Below are 22,524 nucleotides of genomic sequence, written 5' to 3'. Positions count from 1 at the left end.
CATCGACTACTTCAATAAGCAACGTGCTGTAGACTTTTTGTATGGTTGCGGCGCAGCATCGGAACATTAATTTTAACACGAAAGATAGCGGAAGTGAATCCACCGGTGGTACTGGTCAGCCACTCGCTGTAAAACAGCACGTAACGTACCTTGGCGTCGAGGTAGGCGGGCACAAGCAGTTTCAGAAAGTAAGAAGGAACATCAATTACGGCATTCAAAGAAATCAAGCGCGCGCAACCCGGACTCGGCATCCCCCAGCGCGTTACCCTTTATCACGCCTTTGTTGAGCCATTCACAGATTACTGTGGAGTGTGGACTGGGTCGGTCAACGGCGTCCTCGGGTGGGCGGGAGAAGTTGATGAAACGACATCATGAGGCATTACGGACCATCACCGGCAGCACCAGAACTGTACGGGCAGCTAGCGATTACGCCGGCAGAACCGAGATGGCGCCAAAAGGAAGGAGTGTGGCTATATAAGATACGAAACCGGGAAACCTATCCCATTCCATCGTACATGTGCGACCTGCTTCCCTTCAAGGAAACCAGCACGCGATACGCCCTCCGTGTGAAGGAGCGTGTGGATCCATGGCGTGCAGATGCATTGGAAAGGACGACCCTGGCAGTGAGGCTCAAGGGCTTGTTTGTTAAAATACTGAAAAGTGGTGATGGAGTTTATTGCTGTGGTTCTGTTAAAACTCTACTTATCGATACTCCAATCAAATAATCTGTTGTAAACCTCTGCACATTATTGCAGTGTTTCATATTTTGTTGTTGTTTACACTACATATAAAGTGACCGGACTTGTGAGTGCCGCAGGGTTTGTCTGCTCGAAAAAAACTAAACCAACGTAAAAAATTCTGTTACCTGAATGACCTGCGCGGTTTTGGATCATGTCTACATTGCCCAAATTCGCTCACTTCGTAAGTCTGCATGACGGTGCCGTCGGTGCGTTATGTATCAGATTGGGAGTGCTTTCTTTCGGTTCGAATACCAAATGGGTCCAACGAAAGGAAGTACAAAGGACACAGTATGATCTACGCCAAACCACCCGAACCCATTATCTGATGTCTTCGTATAGAATTTATGGACTTTTGCTTTTTTGATTTGATAAAAGCTAATATTCTCCAGTAAGAACCTGCATTAAATACGTACACAAGCTCGGTTTACACTTCACTTCCCGCGGCTGCAGACTCAGATAATTTTACTTCAAGCACTCTGAAATCCACTACAGCCAATGAATCACCATGTTCTCTTAAAATATTGCAAACGGATTATTTGGACAGCTCTTTCAAAGATAAGCACGCGCAATACAACCAACTAACTACCTCTAAAGACTAAAACCAAACATACCGACTATTTAATCTCTCAAACTGAAAAACCAACAGCCGTGCTCGCACTAATTTTGGTCAAAGCTACTCGTATTAGGTTAAAGTAAGACAGAGAACGTGTTCATCAATGTTTTCCCTAACAACCATACTGCTCAGTGAATATCTCTATCATATCTCCATCCTCAAAGTCAAAATCCCCAACCAGTCTGTAGTCATCCATTTGTCTGCCATCAAACACCATGCGTTGCTGGTAAATGGGAATTCCAAGGTGACTCTGAACAAAGGCCTTGATTCGTCCAATGTTCGTTGTTTGCAGAACTCGCACGCGAAGGGAGTTATCGTCCTGACGAACGGTTAGCGTCTTGCACTGCCGCTTAACGTTTGTATTAGTCGCCGGATTCGCCATTGACTCTGCCGGTTGAAACGCATCCACAAGCGTTGGATGCGAAGAAATACAATCAAATTCTCGAACTAGTAGCTCGTTCAGTGGTGTTGACAGAACGTCTGCCAGACACATATCCCGCAGCGCAAACATGAAGCCCAGTAACGTCATTTTCGCTCCGGTCTGCACTCTATTCACGTCGTAATCCTGACGGACCACCTTGATCAAATTGTCAATCGGGATCTGCTGCAGGTTCACGCCCGGCGCACACAGACGCTCCAGCAAGGCTAACTGCGTCCACAGTTTCACTAACGGGATATTCCAGTCGACGGACAACGCCACCAGTTCATACAAAACGGAAAGTGTGGTTCGGTCGGTATCCAAATGGTCGGTGGCCGTCTTCACTGCGTCCAACAGAGCGATAGTCGCTTCTTTACTGACACCCATCTCATACACGCCCACTTGCCCAGACGTCTTCGTTCCTACATGTACAGTCGAAAATCAACACTTTAAGCACACTTCTTAACTTTCATGACTAGATGTAGTCAATTACCTTTCGACAAATTTCCGTTGAATTCCTTAAAATTATTTTTACCGGAATTTGCTGTTGTTTATTTTTTTTAAAAATGTCTTTTATCCATTTCAGATTGTTATGAAAATGTAAAGACTTGTGGAATTCTGGGGTCATTTTGATATGAAATCTTGAAAGTTTGGCTTTCTGCAGTCTTATTCGTACCGAAGATGGCGCGGGTTTCCGCAGAAATATTCATCAAGAACGGACGATCCACTTTCACAGTGGAACGTCCAAACTTCAAAGTCACACTGTCGCATCCATTCCCTGCGGAATAATAATCCTCGCAGTCGGCCACTGCAGGATGCGGCAAATCCATCCGCAATTGCTTCAGTTGTTGGCGGATGAGCAGTCGCAGCGGCACGCGCAGCGTGACGTAGCAGAATCCCTGGCGAAAGATACCCAGTTCGCGACAGCACTCGGAGTATGTCTGACCGCGGATGTTCATCAGTTTGTCGTTAATCAGGTACAGATTACTGGCACCTTCGGCCGAGAGGTCCATCTTGACGGTGGGACTGCCGTCAGAGGCCGGATTGATGAAGGACAACTGGACAGACTCGACGAAACAACCCGGTGGGATGCTCTGCAGCTGCACGCTGGCGCGCCACGGCACTTCGAAGCCACGCTTACGAGCATCACCCGATGAATGGCAACGGTTAGTACCCACTTTCCGCTCAACTGAAAAAAAACACATAAAATCAGAGCAGTTACAGCGTTTTAAGGTTCAACTATTTCAATTCATGGCGAGGATTGGTTCAGTTTTTTTGTCGGTATTAACTCCATCATTCCAGAAATAAAACTCTAAACTTATACAATTCAGGTCAAAATTTTTAGGACGCTTTACACTAGCAGCACAAAATTGTTACAGACTCAAAGACAGTAAGTCAGGAAAGCACGCCAATACTGGAGGTGAATTCATTACAACACATACCAAGGATTCAGAAAATGCATCACTAGAGTAGATACGTTTTCCCATAGTAAGCACAATCCTTCCTTCCGTACAGTCCTTCCTAAAGGCTAAACCTTACCCGGTATCGTTCGCTAACCCGAAATCCCCAATTCTACAGCTCTGACTTTAATGCATTTCCAAAATTTTAAAAGCAGACTAAATATTATACAGAATACGAAAATATCCTCAACTAGTCATTCCGGAAATCACGCTTGTAACTATCCGCAATCAGCTCTCCTGCGCACTTGTTACTTACAGTATGCCTGCAGAGCCACACCACTTTCCATCCACGCAGGCAAAGGCAGAATCTCCTCTCCCGTAACCACCATCCGCACCTGCTCCAGTTTCCCCATCTCGTAGTCATTCATCAAGAGGCTTTGAATGTCCTTGACATCCTTCTGGAAGATATACATGGCGCAACAGGTGATAAGGACGCCTTGACTTTTCCCCGATTCCAAGATCTGCTTCTGAACGCTTTTCAGCATGTTCACAAACTGGTGTTCCATTGCAGCCACCTTATCCGCAAAACTTATGTTGGATCCTGTTTCAGACGATGTTTCCGAACGGGCTCGCTTCTGTTTCTGGCCTACAAGGAAAAAAAACTAAATGCTAATCTGCTAACGTGATCAAGCACATTCAAAAATCTCGCTACATATTAGCGTCGAGTGTGAACACTAAGCAAGAGCCAGTTGTCTGTTTCTCCATGCGAAATTCAGTGTCTTACCGCTGGTGGTTGAGCTGGACATTCTACAAGTGACTCAGTGAGAGCTGACAACTAACAAGTAAAACGAAAGTCTGACGCTAAATCATAACTGCAAAATCAGCTCTAAGAGTAATAGTAAACAAGCATCACCCAGAATAGGTAGAATTATTGAAAAATAACGGTGATATACAGACATAATACAGTGTCAGTTAAACTGATATTGCTGTACAGTAAAAGTACCTCGTACGCACTACGTACTGTAAAACATTGCTGATCAACCGTCAACGAGTCAGCTGGGCATAACATAATATTTTATCAGACTATCGCAGGCTGAACGCCGCCAGAGGGCAATTACGTTTGCCCGCGTTTATAAAGAACGGCACAACGCCCAAAAAGAAAATCAAAACTTGAATAACTTCGTCCAAAACTGAAGTTCATTGTAAATAGCAATTTTCTCTGATAAAACATCAGTCCATAGATGGGACTTTAAATTAAATTTAATACGTGGTATCTCTACATACTCCTCTGTAACACTGCAGCGATAAGTAGAACAATGGCTGTTCATTGCAGTTTAACTACAATAATTGCCATAGTACGAGTACATGCTACTACGAGTGCTAATAGTACATAGTCACTACATACCTACTCATGCATAGTACCGGGTACATTGCACTGAATGTGTGTAAATTTTAGTAATATTATCTGTAATTTTGGTTTCACGTTGAAAAGGCGTCAATCGCAGTGATCGAGGATGGTGACCATCAGCCATGGAAGGCCAAGGGCCGCTGCTTCATCGATTAAAGCGTGTGTTGATTCGCTGCAGTTTTGAGCCATCCTTTGTGGGCGATATTGAACATGATAATGAAAATAAGCTCTCTTAAAAGTGACTGACCATGGTGAGTTGCATACCGTTGCACATTTTGCTGATGCACAGCCACGTACGTTAGATATCATCATGGACTACCGGTTAGTGTTTTCGCAAAACGCAAATGTGTTTTACGTTCCTGTGCAGTTTTGAAGAGGATACAAGTACTTATTATCGCCGTCGAATTTTTGTTAGCCCCAAGCACAGGTGTGGAGCGATATTAATGGAATGCTTCCATGTCGGCGGCAGAACAAATACAGCACGATAAAAAATTCGGGAATTTGAAATCATTTCGGTGATAACTTTGAAAGCTTTTTTCCTACTGGTGTTCTACTATGGCCGAAAAACATTGGCACGCGTATCCTGCCACTGCACCGGTTGCCATGGTCCGAGTGAAGTTCGAAGCCGCTGCCTCCGATTTCCACATGCACCATGAGACCAAGAGAGATTATAAGTATATTCCTCGCGTAGACCAGCACATTTTGACATATAAAATGGACCTTGCTATGGATGCATGATACATCCCCACAATATCCCGACCTTCCTGTTGGATTGTGGACGTTTTCGATACAAAGAATTCTGCACACGTGGGATGGTACATCCGAACGAAGAGATATAAGCATTCAAGCATTGATCGAACCACGGACTGGTTTTATCACCGAAAGATGTGGAATTCAGCGTAACACGTATACCGGTACTATGATGGATTTCACCTTTACGTAAGTGCGAGGCTGCGAATATGTGCTCGTAGTAGCCTCGTACTCGCATTTTACAGTACCGGTGAGCGATGTTTTGAAAACTAACGGGAACATGTTTTAGTACCATGTGTACTTATTACACTGTACACAGTAGTAAAAAATGCTGTGTCAGTGCAGTGTTATAAATTAAGGTTTGAACAATTACAGTCTTCGTGCTGGTTCAGGCGAGGCGATCCAGTCAACTCGAGGCGATGTTACTTTTCAACCGAACAGTAAAGAGTGCAAATGTAACCCAGGAATCTTGACGGTTCCTTGTGTTGCGCCAGTATTCACTGAGAACGCTTTAACCGGTGACACCCGGTGTTCCATGATCCATCGAGTTGTTGGTTCATACACCACCGGCAGCGTTAGGCAGACCGCAAAGCTTGGCCGACAAACTTGGCAATATCCTCCAGTCGGAAAACTTTGCTGACTTTAAGATAATTTCTTCGGACAATGTAGAATTTGCTGTACATCGCGCCATCCTCGCTGCCCAATCGGCAGTTTTTGCCACCATGTTTACCACGCACATGTCGGAGAAATCCACCGGCATCTGCAAGATTGCCGACGTCAACGGGAATATTTTGAAAATAATTTTTGAGTTTTTGTACGGCCGCACCGTCTCGGGTGAATTAAAGAATAATACCGAAGAGATACGAGTAGTTGCCCACAGGTATGAGCTGGAGGATCTGCGTTACCTTTGCGGAGATTTGATGATGTGGGGCTTCACAAGGACAATGCTGATCGTTATTTAGATTTTGCTGTCCGCTACGAAATAAAGGAGTTGAAGAAGAAAGCTGCCAAGATTGTAGCTGCTTTTTAAAGCGGCAGTGGAGATAATATTATAATGTTTTGCTTTTACAACATGCCGTACAACTGAATCTGAAATGCAGATAATTACTACCTACCTCGTGGGACGTGGACTAAAATGGAGACAAGATGTGCATGCAGTCTTTTAAATGCTTTGTTAAACCGATGAATAAATAGTACTTGTTAGCAATAAATACTCGTACGACGGCTATAAGAAAACAGACTCATTTCTAATGTACTCTTTTAGAACTCAAAGTATATTTCTGCATAAGATTCAAGGTAGTAATTTACATATCTGTCGGACCGCCAGACTTATGGTGAAACCAGCTGACCAAAATTCTGTACTCACTACAGCCAATACATCTGTACACTTTTGCTACATGGGTAAACGGATCCAATAGTTTTTTTTGTCTTCATTCATCAAACCGTTTTTTGCGTTATGTGTAAAATTTCACGCATCGGGTTACTGATTCGCAGTCCCGCACATGCATGCATTTTTTGAAGTTTGAACACAGAATCCCTTGGTTGCATTCTAAGCAGAGGTATAAAACACATAGTAAGCCCTCGAGATGGAATGTATAGTACTGTTTTAATTTGTACGGCTTACGTTAGTTCGGAAGTGGGTCGGGTACCAAAATCGGATGTAATGGCACATAATTTTATTATAATACCGCGCCGACGAGAAACGCTGCTGACCGGAAAACTAATTTTCAGATAAAAGAGGATGACATCCTGTTTACTGACTTTTACGTATATGGGGCAACAGCGTACGAGTAATACAACTTATGATCTTTGCTAATCCAGCTAAACGATAGCATCGGCATGGGAAGTCGACTCGTTTATAGTAACAACAAAATATATGCTGGCATGCCAGCTAACCTAAGGTCCTAAGGACAAGAAACGTTAAGGCTTCGATCGCTTATGACATGCAGATACGTATCGGTTGATCGTCATTCACCAGTGGCGCACCCAGCGACGGCTGGCTGTATCTCTACCTGCCCAAGGATTTGACGTAAAATGAGCATCAAATGAGCAAGGAACTTTGGAGTTAACACTGCTGCACTAAGGATATGACATTGTAACCACTAACCCATATGTACAATGTACAGTAGTATTTTCACATTAACTGTTGTCCGTAGTTCCACGGCTCAAGTACAGTATATAAACCACAGGCCCAAACAGGACACAACCATTTTGTCAAAATACGCCTGCTATGTTTTAACTTTTAAGCAGTTTGTACAAAAGATTACACTTTTCGCTCTGCATATCATGGCATTACTGTGGCACATTATTCTTCTTATGGCTCTTGCCATCAATCCGTCTCTGTGGAGCAGCGACAGTAGAATTGGTTTAGCATCAGCTTGGCGCGGAGTAGGGCCGAGCGGCAAAGCGATTATCCACAATGTTATGCACTCCAGTCGAAAAGGCGCACAGCAGGCTGCTCAACTTGCAAGCCGCAGAAAGGCAGGATCCATCCACCATCCATCTGAAAAGGGTCGCCGGCCACATTTCCACTCTACCGACGGCCAGGGAAAGAAGCTCCAAAATGGAGTACATCACCAGTATGGAAAAAAGAATCCAAAGTGACCGTTTTGGAGAAGGACGATGTACAGCGTGGTAGCGCCAAGTTGAAGACAGTTGGTTGCCAATTATTAAAATTTCAGAGTTTGGTACTTTTAACTCTCTTATTGCTAAAACTAGTAACGCTATGTTTGGAGAACTAGAAAAAAACTCTGTTTTGGTGGATAAACTCTTTTTGGAATTTTCGGATTTTTTTCGGAAGTGGTCACTGGAATTTGACCAGTGACCACTTCGTAAAATGCAAAGGGGGAGGATCAACAAAAAAATTACGAAAAAAATCCAGATCGTCTGGGTCTCTTTCGTACTTTATATCACCGTAAAGGCTGATATTTGTGCAAACGAACAAAACAAAATTGTTCAAAATTCGGATTGGTTTCCCATTCTGCAGGGTCTCCCAAAGGGAAGATTCCTGGATGACACACTAGGTTCCAGATTTTGTTGGACAAGTGTAGCTAATAGCGACTACCCCCTAAGCAGACACAAAACTAGAACACCTAACAGTTGTGTCTGTGCGAAAATAAGCCGGGAGAAGCCGAGTAATGCCTTACAAGTGTACAGGGAATTTACCACGGCGACCTAAAAAATCCCGGTCGGTTTTTGAAAACAGCATATTTTAAAACATTCCTCTTTCCTGTGGAAGATAAGGAAAGCCAACCACCTTATTTTTTTCTTGAAATAGGCGACAAAGGTACATGAGAAAAAAAACAAACACTGAAAAGTACGAAGACCGTTAAAAAGTTTCAAGCCAAAATATCCTGAAAACGCTGGTCAGTCGAAAACTCACCGGAAATGAAATTAAAATATAAATAATATGAGATCTATACAAAAGACAGCAAAAATTTTTTTTCAAATAGGTGAACCGTGAACCATAGTTTTATCCATAATAATTAAGCAGAACTAACAAGTACAGGGAAGTGAGGGGGCGCTTCAACTTGGCGCTACCACGCTGTAGTGTTTTTTGTTACAACCATTGGTAATAATCTATCAACAGGTTTTTAACCTTACTTATAAATTACAGCCCATAACATCTTACGTGCTTGCGCTATATATTTTATTTCACCTGTGGTACAACGTAATTGTTATAATAATTAAAACGATCAACATTTTTATAACATCAAAATTTCATTATTTTAACTTTTCTGCTTAGGTTTGCAAATTTCATTATTTTAACTTTTCTGCTTAGGTTTGCGTACAGACACGTGATTTTATTTTTGGCGCTTTTTATTGCTGACCTGTCAGCTGATCTGATGGTTTAGATTAATAGCTATGTGGCGACAATTACAGAGTACAGTCGAACCGATTCGGAAGAATACTTTCTAAAATAACCAAAAAATGTTTTTTTGTCGTTGGGTCGATAGAACCCTATATCGACCCAGCGGAAATATTAGGTAATAGTTACATTAGGTAATAGGGAAGTACATTCCAGTTGCTGGGGCGGTAATCGACCGGAGCGCAGCGAGGTCCTCTAATTCAACAAAAGTGAAAAGCTGGCTGTCTGTTACAGAATTGGAAGATCACTTCCTTATTACGAAATCACTTCCTTATCCCGTAACTTGCGCATTAACGTTCCCATTTGCAATTTACAGTACACGGCGCGGGGCATAGTAACTCAACAAAATCGTTGAACAGACAGAGTCCAACAATCCCGAAGGTCATGCAGGTAGTAAACAGACACATTTCCGGGAGCGGTGAAAAAATTTCAGGAGCGGTTAAATTAAATTGAAATTAAATTTCTGTTCATAAGCTCGGGACATATTATTAATTTCCGCCAAGGCAGCGGCATATTTGCCAAATTAAAACCTTGCATCATCATTCCACAACCCAGTTTTTGTTCAAATTTTGTTCTTATTAATTTTCTTCACGACATAAAGACGAAAAAACGCTTCAATGGATCAAGGAAAAAGAAAACTTATGAATATTTCACAATTATGTCTCGTCGTAATATATTATTAAAAACGTAACGACTAATCAAGTAATCTGTATGGTAGAGATGGGCATCGGATCCAATTTTACAATCCGAACCCGATCCGAGAAATTTTTAAAAAATCCAAATCCGATCCGCATCCGAACTTTTGTCTTATTTTGCTTTCCGAATCCGATCGGATAATCCGAATCCGATCGGATAATCCGACTTGAGTAATTTAAAATTATTTATTACCATTAAAAATTGTATATGAAAAGCAACAGATGCAATGATAATACTGTATATGGTCGAATCTTATTTAGAGCTGAATGATTGAGTAATAAACGGTACGCAGAAAAAGGCACTTCACTGATATAAAGTTTGAATAACACTTTTACTGTGTTTTAATTGCTTTAAACTTACTTTTTATGCATGTTCGAGCATTTATGGAGTGCGAACGGCTACAGTATACCTAATTTGGTTCACCCGTTGAAGTAAATACACCCAAGAAGGCGCTTTCTTATTTCGTAATCACATCGTTGCAATGCAATTCTACCCAATTTGTTTAGATCTTTTATATCTATGACTTCTTTGACTGGCCAGAAGCGCCATTATCGTCGAAACTCTGCATAACATCGGCATCTCCACAAACCAATCCCCCGACACTCTTGATATAATCGTCCTCGGGACAGTAGTTCAACGGTACAAAGGCCACCATAATGGGATACGGCGGACTGTTGGCTATCGTCGGCTCATCCGCATCCCGAATCGTCACACTGACAAAGTTCCCTAGTCCAGGATAGAACTCGTGATCCGGTATGACCTGACCGCCTTCGCAAGTTGGCAGGGTTTTCACCAGGTACGGATCGTACTCCTTCAGTTTATTCCCGTCGGGATTCAGTGACAAGAAGTTATAGTCATCCGGGAAGAGCCAGCTCAGATTTGCCAGGTTGACAAAGAATTCGGGTGGGAGACACCCGTGGTCGTAATTTTGAACGCCCAGATACTTGAGGAACTTGGGAGAGTCCGTGCCGAAGAGGTTAGGACTGAGCGGAGCGTGGTTCCAGCCGATCATCAGACTGGTGAGAGACTTCAGGCCGTCGAAGGCTCCAGGAGCGATGCTGTAGATACCGTTGTGGGACAAGTCTAGTACCTGTAACCACAAGCAATTGATCATCCTTGTGCTTAAAAAAACCAATGAAATGCAAAAATGGTTTTCCTAGGAAAATAACTGAATATGCATGAATTTGCCGTGGCAGCTATATTGCTAATAAAAAATAAGCTACGCCGGATCATAACGATGTAAATTACTGTTGCCACGTTTTGCAAAATTTTTGTAATAACTATTTAATAAAATAACAATTATTACAACTTCCAACAACCGGCACAGCGACGAACCAGAGCGGCGCTTAGGTTCTTCTCCGGCAATATAAGGGAAAAATTCCTTAGAAACCCAAACCGCACTTTGGTAAACAAAACATAAAATTAATATAAAAGCTCTTACATACCTACATAAAACGTTCAAGAGTTTTTACCTTAAGGTTTTGTAGTTGTGTCGTCCTGGCTCCAAACTGCGTTGTGCTGATGGTTGTGATACGATTGGCACTCAGATACAATTCTTCCAGTTTTTCCACGTTCTTGAAGGCATTAACAGGAATCGACTGCAATTTATTTCGGCTCAACCGTAATACTCTCAGGTTTTTCATTTCCGGTATGGTGTCGTTGCGGATAAAGGCAAAATCATTTTCATCCAGATAGAGCTCTCGTAATTCCGTCAGTGCATTACCGGCTTTGGCCAACACCGTGAAGATCCACTTGCGTAAACTGCCATTGCGTATACTCAGTGTGCGAATGTTGGTCAACTCAGCAAACGCCCCCACCTCGAAGTGGGGCGGCCAGTCCGGATCGCAGAAATCAAAGTACAGCGTCGTGAGGCTCTTGGGAAATCCGTCAAAAAACGACCGGGTGACATTGGTGAAATTGTTGCAGCTGAGATCCAGTGTCTCCAGTGCCGGCAAAGTCAGCCGGTTTCCATAGAACTTACTAAACCCATTCCGCGATAGATCTAACGATTTCAAGCTGATGAATTTCTTGAGCACCGAGCGTGCTTCATCGCTGACGGTGTCATTATTGAAAAACTGCATATTATTCCCGCGCAGATTCAACCGGGTGATGGTGTCGGCAATGTCAACGAGCGGTCCCGCGAGCGGAAGATCCGTCAGACCGTTGTACGACAAGTCGACATAATCCAACATCTTCGAACGTGACCCTTGGAAGATACGGTGCCCGGCAAACGTCGTAATGTTATTACGATCGATGAGGACGCTTTGCAGTAAGGGCATATCGCCGAGTAATCCTTCTACGGGCTGGATGGCCGTCTCACCCAGATCGATAAGGCGCACATCCGGAAAACTCTGGTACCAGTGCTGAATGACCTTTGCATCTGCTGTAATAGGATTGCCGCGTAGAACGATCTTCTGCAAAGAGGTTTTCTTCTGAATTGTCAGCGCCAAATCCGTGTCAATGGTGACATTGTCGTTCTCGATGATCAAGGAGGAACTGGGTTGGAAAGACACGGACGAGAGAAGGTTCAGCAGAATACCGGATTTCACCGTATCATTGCCCATGAAAGTGTTCGTGTGCAAAACCAGCTCCTTTAAATTTTTAATATTAAACTGCTGGGAGCGTTGCTGGAAACTGAAGGTACTGTTAGAAATCTCTAGTGTCTCCAGATTGGGAAAGGTGTCGAAGAAGTTGGACTGCCAGCCGTGCAGTGTCATATTCCGTAGACGGAGGGTGACGACATTGGCCAGGGCTTTCAGTTCCGAAAAGTCCACCTCCAGAAACGTGACGCCCATCTTGTTCAAGGAGAGGCGCTGCAGTGACGGTGGGATCTGTTCCAGCGCGATACTTTCGATCAGCGGAGAGTTCCAGATATTCAGGCGGTTGAGGTTGCGCACGGCTTTAAGTTCCGGGAAGGTACTCAATGATGTTAGGTCCTGGAAATCTAACTGCGTGATCTGATTGGTGACGGATTTGAAGACTTCGTTGGAGAGACGGTTGATATTCGGTGAATCCCAGATATACACGCGCAGCTCTTGCGACGTGTCGGCGAAGACACGCAGATCTGACTGGACCATTTTGGCGGTGACGTTGCTGCAGATGACATCGAAGATGTCCATCATGCAGTTCACCTGCAGAGTGACTTATTAACAACATTTTCTTACGGTAAATACGTATGCTAAAGGCATTACCACTTTAGGTTTAAAATTCACAAAGCGTTGTACAAGAATGAAAAAAAATTTGTATCGTACTGCACACAAGGATTACTTTGTAATACCGCCAATACGTATGTACTACATAATTATAAGATCGAATTGGAAAAACGATAGTTACAGATGAGTCATAATTGTTCTCCAAGATTGCATGTTTAATCTTGTCCAATTAAAATTTATTTATTTTCTAACATTTTGTAAGGCAGTTTAGCGTCAGATGGTACAGTGTCATATAATTTACGTACCCAGCAGTTTCCGGACGGTAAACGAGAACATGACGCGTCGACATCGGCCAACAAACCAAGGCCAATGACAATAAACAATGGAAAACTGAAAAGAATCATTTTGATGCAGTTTTAACCTGATATTATCATAACGCGATTGTTGGCGCTACTAACGCGAGTATTTGAGCAATATTGTGAAGACCGTTTACAGCGAGTGCCTGATTGACACTGTAGATTATTGTTCTTTTGCAGAGTGAAATGGTTGTCGCTTGAGCAGCAGCAAAATTACATTTAAGCTTTAGGCGGTGATTATGAGCAGTTAAACATTTCCATCACAAAATTTTCTGTTCTTAGCATGAATTCCGTTAAGATAACAGTGTACATTAGCCTTTAGGCACAGTTAGCTTAAAATTTTAGGTACGGTTGCTGTAGGGCGAATGTGTTTTCAGGTTCCTGTCAAATATCTACGGTGCATATACATGTAGGTATAAACCATGTACATTGAAAGTGACGCTATCTATAGAATAAGCACCGTCGGACATTTAGCTGTTTATTAATTATATATTATCTTAATTATGTAATTATTTGTAGAATTCAGTTATTTGGCGCATAATTACTGTACGATGCATCGGGCAAGAAGTCATGGTCCCGGCGTTTCACAGATGACACGCGAAAGATGAGCCAATTAAAAATAAAAATAATCCAGTGCAGGTACTCTGCAGAGCCTCTACTCTATCGCTATAGTATTAATCCTGGAACAGGCGGTATTCCCTTTCAGTCAATTTTTTGAACGTGAAATTCAGAAGTCTTCGTAGCCTTGCCAAACGCTCTTCGCTAGTTTAACTTCTACATCAGAGGCATTTCAGCAAACCCGGATTCTTGCTGATCCGGTTGTGCAATAGGGAATCCGAGTCCATTGTCATTCACACTACCGATTCGACATTTCGTAGACGCGATTCAATATATTCTACCTTTTATTTTGACCTTGCAAGTTACAGATAGTTGGGCTGCCCATTGATGCTAATCAGTGATGTACTCTTATGCAGATGAGTTTCTGTGTATCGTGTTACTGGAATACATAACTGGAGTAAGTAATTGTAATACATTTGAAAATGGACGAGCTTATATATACCAGATCAAACGTAATCAGACGGCGATTATTTATCGGGGTCATTACCATACCCGTAAAGCTAGTCCGAATATTCCTGAGGAAAGAGCTTACTTCCGATGCAGAATATCGGATTGTCCAGGGACTTTGCGAGTTAATTTGTTGACGAAACTGCTGGTGGATTTTAAGGAGCATAACCAACGAAGTGGAATGCCGGAAGCACGTCTTGCGACAAGAGTTAAATCAAGCGCTGCTTGCATCTCCTACGTTATCTATCTGCAAGATTTACGGGAACAAAATGAAGCAGATCCAAGATGCCGATGAAAGTCATCTACTACCTAGTCTGCAAGGATGCGAGAGGAATTCGCGGAGGAAGCGGAAATTGAACAGTGCCGTCCAAGAGGCGACATGCACTGAACCTGAGGATATTATTAATGACTTATCGGGTCAGTTGTTATAATTAGCGCTTGCAGTTTGCACTTTGCAGCGTTTTACGGTTTGCGCTGTTGCCTTTGTGTGAGTGCGGGCTAGTGTAACTGCCCTCCTGTTGCTATGAGCTTCCACAAGTTTCGTTTGTCAGTTGTTCAAACATCAATTCTGCCTCCAACTGGGTCGCGGAATAAAAAGTAATCTTCGATTTGCGACACTTTCCTGATTAGTGTTCTCAGGATATTTTTACGTCAGTTTTAAAATATTGCAAGAGCGGAGGCACAAAAATGTCCAATTCAGCCACTACCGGTAAGAAACTAAACGAGGCTGAAAGGAGAAAGTCTGCAGACTCTGGAGTCTGCACATGACAGATGGTAGTATGTAATTACCATGGGCTGCTTTTCAAGAGCCAGTTTTCACATTTAATCCGCAAGTTCCCAGCGACATTTCTGAATTCATTGGATCATATTACCCGGTTTAATATTCAGCTCTTCTTGCAGGCCAGAAACGGAAGCGAACCTCTTCGGAAACACCGGCTGAAACAGCATCGGCCATGGGTTTTGTGGGTAGGGTGGCTGCAGTGGAAGACCAGTTTGTGAACATGCTGAAGAACTGCCAAAAAGAGATAACGGAATCAGGGAAAAGCCAAGGCTTCCTCATCACCTGCTGCGCTCTGTATACTTTCGAGAAGGATATCAAAGATATTAAGAGTTTGCAGACGAATGACTACGGAACCGGGAAAATGCAGCAGGTGCGGATTGGAGATACGGGAGAAGAGATTCTGCCTGTGCCTTCGTGGATGGAAAGTGGTGTGGCTCTGCAAGCATACTGTAAGTGAGAGCTTATCACTGACAAGTCCACAGAGAAATTAATTTCAGCACGATTGTGGTAGTTAATCGTAACAAATAATTATAGAGTTTCTGAAACATGTAGTCTACTCGTTTTATCCGTATCCACATGATGTTATCAAGGAACTAGATCTATAATATACAGGTCGATCGCACCAAGTGTGGGCAGTTGAGTAAAATAATTTGAAAAATAATTCTGTGAACATTTTTGTTGTTTACTTTCATCTTATTTAGTGCAACTTTTTATTGCGGATCCAGTGATGTCAAACCTGAAATCCGTTGATGCGTCCAGAACGAGTAGGGCGGGGCTTAATGGGAGAGGGTAGGGGTCAGTTTTTTAATGATTACAACCGCCCTTCTCAAAAATTCAGCATCTGATGTTTTTCTACAAACCTTTTTGTAAACCATGGAGTGGCTTTAAAGGAATTCGTTAAGGGGTGGCAAAAGATTCTGGAGCGCACAGTGCTCGGTAGCAAGCTTAAACAAAAGTGTCTCCCATAGACTTATATGTTAAAAGCTACCATCCGAAGAATGTGGTTGCCTAGAGCGCGGATCACCTTGGGTCAGATGTTATTGATTCAAAAGACGTGAGAAAAGGACCACTAGAAAACCACAATATTCTTTGATAGTTCTCACGCATCCAAAATTTTTAAAAAATTATTGACTGGACATGAATTTTTCCTATTAAGCAGTGCGAGTTTTGGGGCAAATTTGAAACTAAAAATTCCGCTTCCGTTCCCTGCGTATTAACTTCTGCCGCAGAAATATGACTAAAAAAGTTTCTCTAGAACACGAACTATCATAAAAAAAATAAGAGAACGATTATGTGGTTCAACGGTAGCAAATGGGAATATTTTGTTACTGCCCACACTTGGTGCGATCGACCTGTAACTACAAAAAAAGCTGAGGCATCGAGATCGGAAAAACCAGAACCTAATAAAAGAAACTGTAAACCCCATTAGATTCAGCATGTTCAGAAACTGTGTCACGTGCATTTTGTTTCTTAAAAAAATTACATATTTAAACCCGTCCCACCGATGCCGGTTTCGGCAGAACTGGCTCCGGTAAGGCTTTCACGGTGACCTTGAGAATAATAGCAATGCCAGTCAGTTGCTTAGAACATTATTTTATTAAAGTGTTAAGTATGTAATACAATAAATTTGTAGTATTTTATTTGCAAACATGTTGAATTTTAATCGCCTGATTGCTGTTCAAATGTTCAGTTTTTAAATGTCTAAAAAATCCGATTCCCTTGGTTGAATTAGCCCAGGTTTCGAAGGAAACAAAAGCCAGTGAACAAAACTGCTAAGGCAGTGAGCGACCTAGCTACCGCCACTGTTCAGTGAACAAAACGAAATCACTAGCTAGGTGATGACCGAGCAATAAATTACTACCCTAGGTAAACAAAATTGCTAGATGATTCAGTGACTGAGCTACCACCAATGTCCAGTGAAGAAAATCGCTTGGTGACACCGTTAGTAAGTGATCGAGCTACCACCACTGTCCAGTGAACAAAAATAGATGAGTAAGTGACCGAGCTAGACTCCTTGCCTAAGAAGTTCTACAATAACTGCTAAGGCAGTTAGTGAATTTACTAACGAATTACTGCAAACGGAATGATTTGTTCAAAGCGGCCGTGGATCACAAGAAACGCGGAGGCGAAGCCGCAGCGGTTTCTTGTACAACATAGAGTAACAGACGAACAATTATCGGCACTTATCGGTGTAAAAGGGACGAATACTCTTGAAGAGTATTTCGATCTTGAGCTCGTATGTGCCTGCAAGAAGAAGTACCCAGTTTGGCTAAGCAGCCACTTAAGCTAACGTCTTTATACAACTTTTATCTTGTCTAGAAAACTCGTAGAAAATTTGAAGAGCCTATGCAGCAGTGTATAAGATGCGTAATCGACTAATCATAGGCTCAAAAACTGGTACTCATGTATAATGTGACAAAATGGTACTCGTAGTTTTGAACTTATGTTGCACTTCTTATGATGTGTACTTATGTTTAAAGTCAGTCTGATTTTTGTTGTTATTTTTCAGTTGAACGGAAACTGGACACCAACCGCCCACATTCATCAGGTATTGCTGGCAAGCGGGGTTTTGAGGTGCCATGGCGTGCCAGTGTTCAGCTGGAGAAAATCCCGCCGAGCTGTATGGTTGCGTCCGTCCAGGTGTCATTCATCAATCCGGCCTCCGACGGCAGTCCCATTATCAAAATGGACCACGCGGAAGATGGCATCAGTAACCTGTACCTGCTTAACGACAAACTGATGAACATCCGCGGCCAGACATACTCTGAATGTTGTCAGGAGTTGGGCATCTTTCGACGAGGATACTGCTACATCACGCTGCGCGTGCCGCTGAGACTGCTCATTCGCGAACAAGTAAAACCTTTGTGGACTGATTTACCGCATAGTACACTGGATGATTATTCGGCACTGGACGGCAACGACAATGTTACACTGAAGTTGGGAGACTCCGACATAAAAGTGGATCGTCAACTCTTGATGAACATTTCCACAGAGACCCGCGTCATCTTTGGTGCGAAGATGGTTGGGCAAGTAAATTTCTATGAGATGGGTGTCAGTAAAGAAGCGCTTGCTGCATTGCTGGCCGCGGTAAAGGCGGGATCTGATTACGTGGCCTTGGACATTTACCGCACAACACCGTCGTTTCTGTACGAACTGCTCGCGTTGTCTACCGACTGGAACGTTCAGTCAGTGAAAGTTTGGACGCAGTTAGCACTATTGGAACGTCTGTGTGTCCCGGGCGTTAATTTGCGACATATCCCGGTTGACAAGCTAATTAAATTGATCCGACGCGATAACGACGGCAATGAAGCGCAGACGGGTGTGAAAATGGTGCTCTTGGGCTTCATGTTTGCGCTGCGGGATATGTGTCTGGTGGAAAATCTGCCAGCGACGATGTATGAGCAGGTCGAAGGAGATCCTGATCGGATTTCTGCACATCCATTTCTGGTGGATGTGTTTCAACCGGCGGAGTCATTGGCGAGTCCGGCTGTTAGTGATGTCGTTAAGGAGCAGGCCATGAAGATTACGCTTACGATTCGTTTCTGGAATATTGACCGCCTCCACGTGCGAGTTGGGGGATCGATTAGAATTGGCCAAATTAAAGCCGCCTTTGAACGTCAATCTGGGATTCCCGTTTACCAGCAGCGAATGATCTTTAAGGACAGGCGATTGGATGATTTCAGTCGGGTTTCGGAATGCGGCTTCGCCGACGGAGACGTTATCGAAGCGCATACTGAGCTGGTCGGTTGTTAGATAACTACTAATTCTAATGTTCCTAGACATTTCTCATTTTTAACATGATTTTGGCTGTTTGTTTCTTCTTTTTATAAAGATGTTCTCGTTCTGGCGGCATGTATCTGTAGATTCGGGTTGACACATGTGCTGTGTTTGGTTTTATCCTGGAAAGTTTTATTCATACCAATAATCAGTGCACACTTGACTATGACAGATTTCTGATGGATATGCATTAATAAAAAATCTTCTTTGGCTGACCATGAATGGTTTTCTTTGTCATAAACTTTATTTAATGAAAAGCACAGCAAAAAAACAGAATTATTCTAAAAGAATGACCAAGCCACCGGATGCGAAGAACAAACCAGTTATTAAATTTATTAAAGAATGCTAACTGATGGAAAATCTTCTAACTGTATTACCAAAATAAGTAATTAACAAAGGTCGAAAAACGTTACGTGATACTTCATGACGGATCATATAGTAGATGCATTTTACTGCCTGTCGTCGAATCTCAACGAAATTAAACCAAAAGAAGACGCTCCGAAACTGGTGTACAAGTAAACTGTATTGTGGTGTGTACTACACCGTGATGCGAAGGCGAGCTCGTTGCACGATACATACCGAGGATCACGAAGATCTGCCAAAGGCCTCCACTCAAAGAATTTCACCAGTGTAACCATTTTGTACTGGGGTGGACCTGGAATTGCTGCCGATGCTTCCAACATCAGCATTTTCGTACGATTTCGAGCAAGCTGGACTTATCTGAATGGCGCGCGGCTTCTTCTAACCAAGCTACAACCACAACCGTGGATACCGAAAACTGTGTATGCGGTAAAATGTATTAAAAAGAATTTTGGTTAGTAGGAAATATCGATTCTGTATTTGTATTGGGTATCCTGGTTGACCGGAAAAGTAAACACGCTCTTGTCGTCAAAGTAAACGATCGCATCCGCCAACTTGTCAGGTTGTTGAGAGCCCTTCAGCTTACCGGTGATTACTGATTGTACTGAGTACAATCTACCGAAGCACGTCATTGAACATCGCGGGAATGATGATCAGGGAATGCTGTAAAAGATATTGTGCATCTTTCTTTTTATTACTTAATATCTTTTCCGTATGCAGTGTTGCTAATTATCGAAATCTTACCATGAAAATTACAAATAACGCTAATCTGTTAAACACCATACTGCAGCCGTTTCTCATCATTGTGAGACTCTTGGGTTTCGTTGAATTTCGCAGTTTATTCGGTACAATCACTTCCACAAAGCGGCAGTCCGCGCTGCACACCATCATTAAATTATGTTCATTAGCGAACTTTCTCTGGTTTGTTTTAAACGCAGCCGCCTATGCTGCCAGTCGATTTCTGGAGGTCAACTTCAGCAATAAAGGATTCGGGAAATCGCCCAGTGAATTCTTGGAGAATACAGCTAGTTTCTTAACCGGCATTCTGCAGTTCTTCTTGTTCCTGTCGGTTATCTACGGACTGCAGAACATCCAGCAACATATCCATGAATGCGATCACCTTCTCCAGAAATACTTCAAAAAACGTGATAAAGTTATTACTCTTTTTGTCTGGATCACCGCCATTATTGTCATCTTGGGATATACCGCACAGAAAGCGTATTTACTGGCCAACAACACCAACGCCACCTGCAATGCGTGGTTCTTGGCGTCAACGGTCAATAACACGGCCATCCAGGCGATGTCCACAGTCAACTTTATCTACGTCTCCATAATGGATATTCTGTACGAAACCGCCCAGTGTACCCTGATAATCTGGTCAGTAACCGCGGGATTGTGTTTTGCCAGAATGGCGGAACAGTGTGCGATACATGGTCTGCGATGTCACATGCCGGATCACTACAGTCTGAGCCGTTGTGTGGGTCGCTTGAGCGACGATTTCGGCATGTATATTGCGGTGATGTACCTTAACGATATCATTTGGGTACTGTACACGGCGGCGCATTACGTCATACAAGAGGATTCGCCGCAGTATTCGGAGATCTTTGATGTGGCTTATCAGCAGCTGATGTGGATTGTGCGGACGTTGGCATTTGTCTTTGTCTTCGATCAGGTACACAATATTCTGTTTCAAATCAATAAACATTTTGCTTTTACAAAGTACAATACATATACAGTTCGTCTGTATCTGCTGCAGGCACAACTGGTTGTTCCACTTTTGCAAAATCAAGCACAATTCGAGAAAGATCCCGTGGAAACGGTTTGGTTGAATGGCGAACTGTTACGGCTAGCCAACACGCCGCCGGCGTTCAGCGTGTGGGGAATGGCCAGAATGGACCGTGCATTTATTGTCGTGGTGTGTGTTCCAACCTCTGCAATGATAATTATGCGCATGTAGTATTTCCCTAGTACAGCATAAAATTAATAATAAGTAAATGCTTTCTGTTGCAGCTTGTCGGCACGTTTGCAACTTATATTCTGCTGTGCTGGGATTCTGGCAAATAATTCTCTCGTCTCGGAACAGATTGCACCTTCTCGAAAGTGCAGCCGGAAAGAGATTTTGTCGCTTAATTACCTATATGAACTGCCAGTGAAATGGTTGTTTCTGGTTATCAGTTTTTGTCGAACAGCATAAATTTCCTTGTTATAAAAGCAACAGTAAAGATTTTTGTAGTAAAAATGCATATTTGCCAACCTTGCTAAACAGGATTAACACTGAAAAGTGCCCTGCATCTGTCTACTCGTAGATCTCTTGTTTGCACAACGTCAGCTTGAAACACGGAACACATCAAACGTTAGTACTCGTACAAAGCTGTAACTTGAAGTTAATGACCGTCGCTAACTTCCCATGGCCTTATCCCACGCTGTCGGTGTTTGTCCTAATGTGTCAGTGGCTTTACTGGATGGATTTTCTAGACTCACTTTTAAGACAGAGTACATCATGCAGTGATCTATTCATTTTCAAAGGTCACGGCTTCTAATTGATTGTACAGAGTACTCGTATAATTATTTCTCCAGCTCAGTTGCGGTAGTTCCTTCCACATGAAAGCAGCCTCGGGCTGCGGAATGTGTTCAAACTTAATTGCACCACATTGCTCTACATATAAATAAAATAACTTCAATTGCGTCCTTGTTGAATTGTCCCACACAAACGATAACATCCGTCAAATTGTCAAGCATGAAGAACCACTCTGTTTACATGGTCAATAAAAGTCACGTTCGATTACTTACCGATTACGTTACAATGACTAGGCAAGTTTACCCAGAGTCAACATACTGTCGCAAACCGCAATCGTCAGGATGATCCGAGGGAGATTTGATGCAGCGCGTCAAAGGATTATTTTTCCAGCATATGGAAGCAGAATACTAGCTGATTTACCATGAAGGCCATTAAATCAGATGAAAATATTTTACGAGTTTTGCTGCAGCCATTTCTGCTCGTAATTAAACTATTCGGATTCGTCGATTTTGATGCCGGTTCACTTCGGCGGCTAGTTTTTAAAAAGCATCAAAATACCGTTGACAGGATTATAAATCTGCTTTGTTTTGTAAATTTTCTTTGTTTTACAATTAGCGGGGTC

General features: G+C 42.8%; 3 protein-coding genes across 3 annotated transcripts; 1 reads left to right on the top strand and 2 right to left on the bottom strand.

The window, feature by feature from the left end:
- Positions 1 to 1,228: 1,228 nt before the first annotated feature.
- LOC129599958 (uncharacterized) lies at positions 1,229 to 4,136 on the bottom strand. Its single transcript, XM_055498326.1, has 4 exons — positions 3,956 to 4,136; positions 3,488 to 3,817; positions 2,448 to 2,960; positions 1,229 to 2,193 (listed from the first exon to the last, which is right to left on the bottom strand). The coding sequence occupies exons 1-4, from the start codon at positions 3,975 to 3,977 to the stop codon at positions 1,466 to 1,468; spliced, it is 1,593 nt and encodes a 530-aa protein (XP_055354301.1). The 5' UTR covers positions 3,978 to 4,136; the 3' UTR covers positions 1,229 to 1,465.
- A 6,011-nt stretch (positions 4,137 to 10,147) lies between these two features.
- On the bottom strand, positions 10,148 to 13,574 carry LOC129599932 (leucine-rich repeat protein soc-2 homolog). The gene is made up of 3 exons (XM_055498301.1): positions 13,351 to 13,574; positions 11,366 to 13,024; positions 10,148 to 10,983 (listed from the first exon to the last, which is right to left on the bottom strand). The coding sequence occupies exons 1-3, from the start codon at positions 13,447 to 13,449 to the stop codon at positions 10,411 to 10,413; spliced, it is 2,331 nt and encodes a 776-aa protein (XP_055354276.1). The 5' UTR covers positions 13,450 to 13,574; the 3' UTR covers positions 10,148 to 10,410.
- Positions 13,575 to 15,042: 1,468 nt separating this feature from the next.
- On the top strand, positions 15,043 to 19,144 carry LOC129599959 (uncharacterized). The gene is made up of 3 exons (XM_055498327.1): positions 15,043 to 15,175; positions 15,367 to 15,696; positions 17,757 to 19,144. Exons 1-3 carry the CDS (start codon positions 15,154 to 15,156, stop codon positions 18,998 to 19,000), a joined length of 1,596 nt encoding a protein of 531 aa, XP_055354302.1. The 5' UTR covers positions 15,043 to 15,153; the 3' UTR covers positions 19,001 to 19,144.
- The last annotated feature ends 3,380 nt before the right edge of the window (positions 19,145 to 22,524 follow it).

This window comes from Paramacrobiotus metropolitanus, unplaced genomic scaffold, assembly GCF_019649055.1.
Source record: "Paramacrobiotus metropolitanus isolate TYO unplaced genomic scaffold, Prichtersi_v1.0 Parri_scaffold0000158, whole genome shotgun sequence".
In the NCBI taxonomy this organism is placed as follows: Eukaryota; Metazoa; Tardigrada; class Eutardigrada; order Parachela; family Macrobiotidae; genus Paramacrobiotus; species Paramacrobiotus metropolitanus.
Note: the sequence above shows the minus strand (reverse complement) of the source record. Positions and strands in the feature narration are given on the sequence as shown.

Bases quoted from the DNA above. Each gene is read 5' to 3' on its own strand.
- LOC129599958 (XM_055498326.1), bottom strand. From the start codon at position 3,977: ATGTCCAGCTCAACCACCAGCG. The intron at 3,818-3,955 runs GTAAGACACTGA...TTTTCCTTGTAG, and splicing joins GTCCAGCTCAACCACCAGCG to GCCAGAAACAGAAGCGAGCC. The intron at 2,194-2,447 runs GTACGAATAAGA...CTGTACATGTAG, and splicing joins GGAAACCCGCGCCATCTTCG to GAACGAAGACGTCTGGGCAA.
- LOC129599932 (XM_055498301.1), bottom strand. From the start codon at position 13,449: ATGATTCTTTTCAGTTTTCCATTGTTTATTGTCATTGGCCTTGGTTTG. The intron at 13,025-13,350 runs GTACGTAAATTA...GTCACTCTGCAG, and splicing joins TACCGTCCGGAAACTGCTGG to GTGAACTGCATGATGGACAT. The intron at 10,984-11,365 runs GTAAAAACTCTT...TTGTGGTTACAG, and splicing joins CACAACTACAAAACCTTAAG to GTACTAGACTTGTCCCACAA.
- LOC129599959 (XM_055498327.1), top strand. From the start codon at position 15,154: ATGTCCAATTCAGCCACTACCG. The intron at 15,176-15,366 runs GTAAGAAACTAA...CTCTTCTTGCAG, and splicing joins GTCCAATTCAGCCACTACCG to GCCAGAAACGGAAGCGAACC. The intron at 15,697-17,756 runs GTAAGTGAGAGC...GTTATTTTTCAG, and splicing joins TGTGGCTCTGCAAGCATACT to TTGAACGGAAACTGGACACC.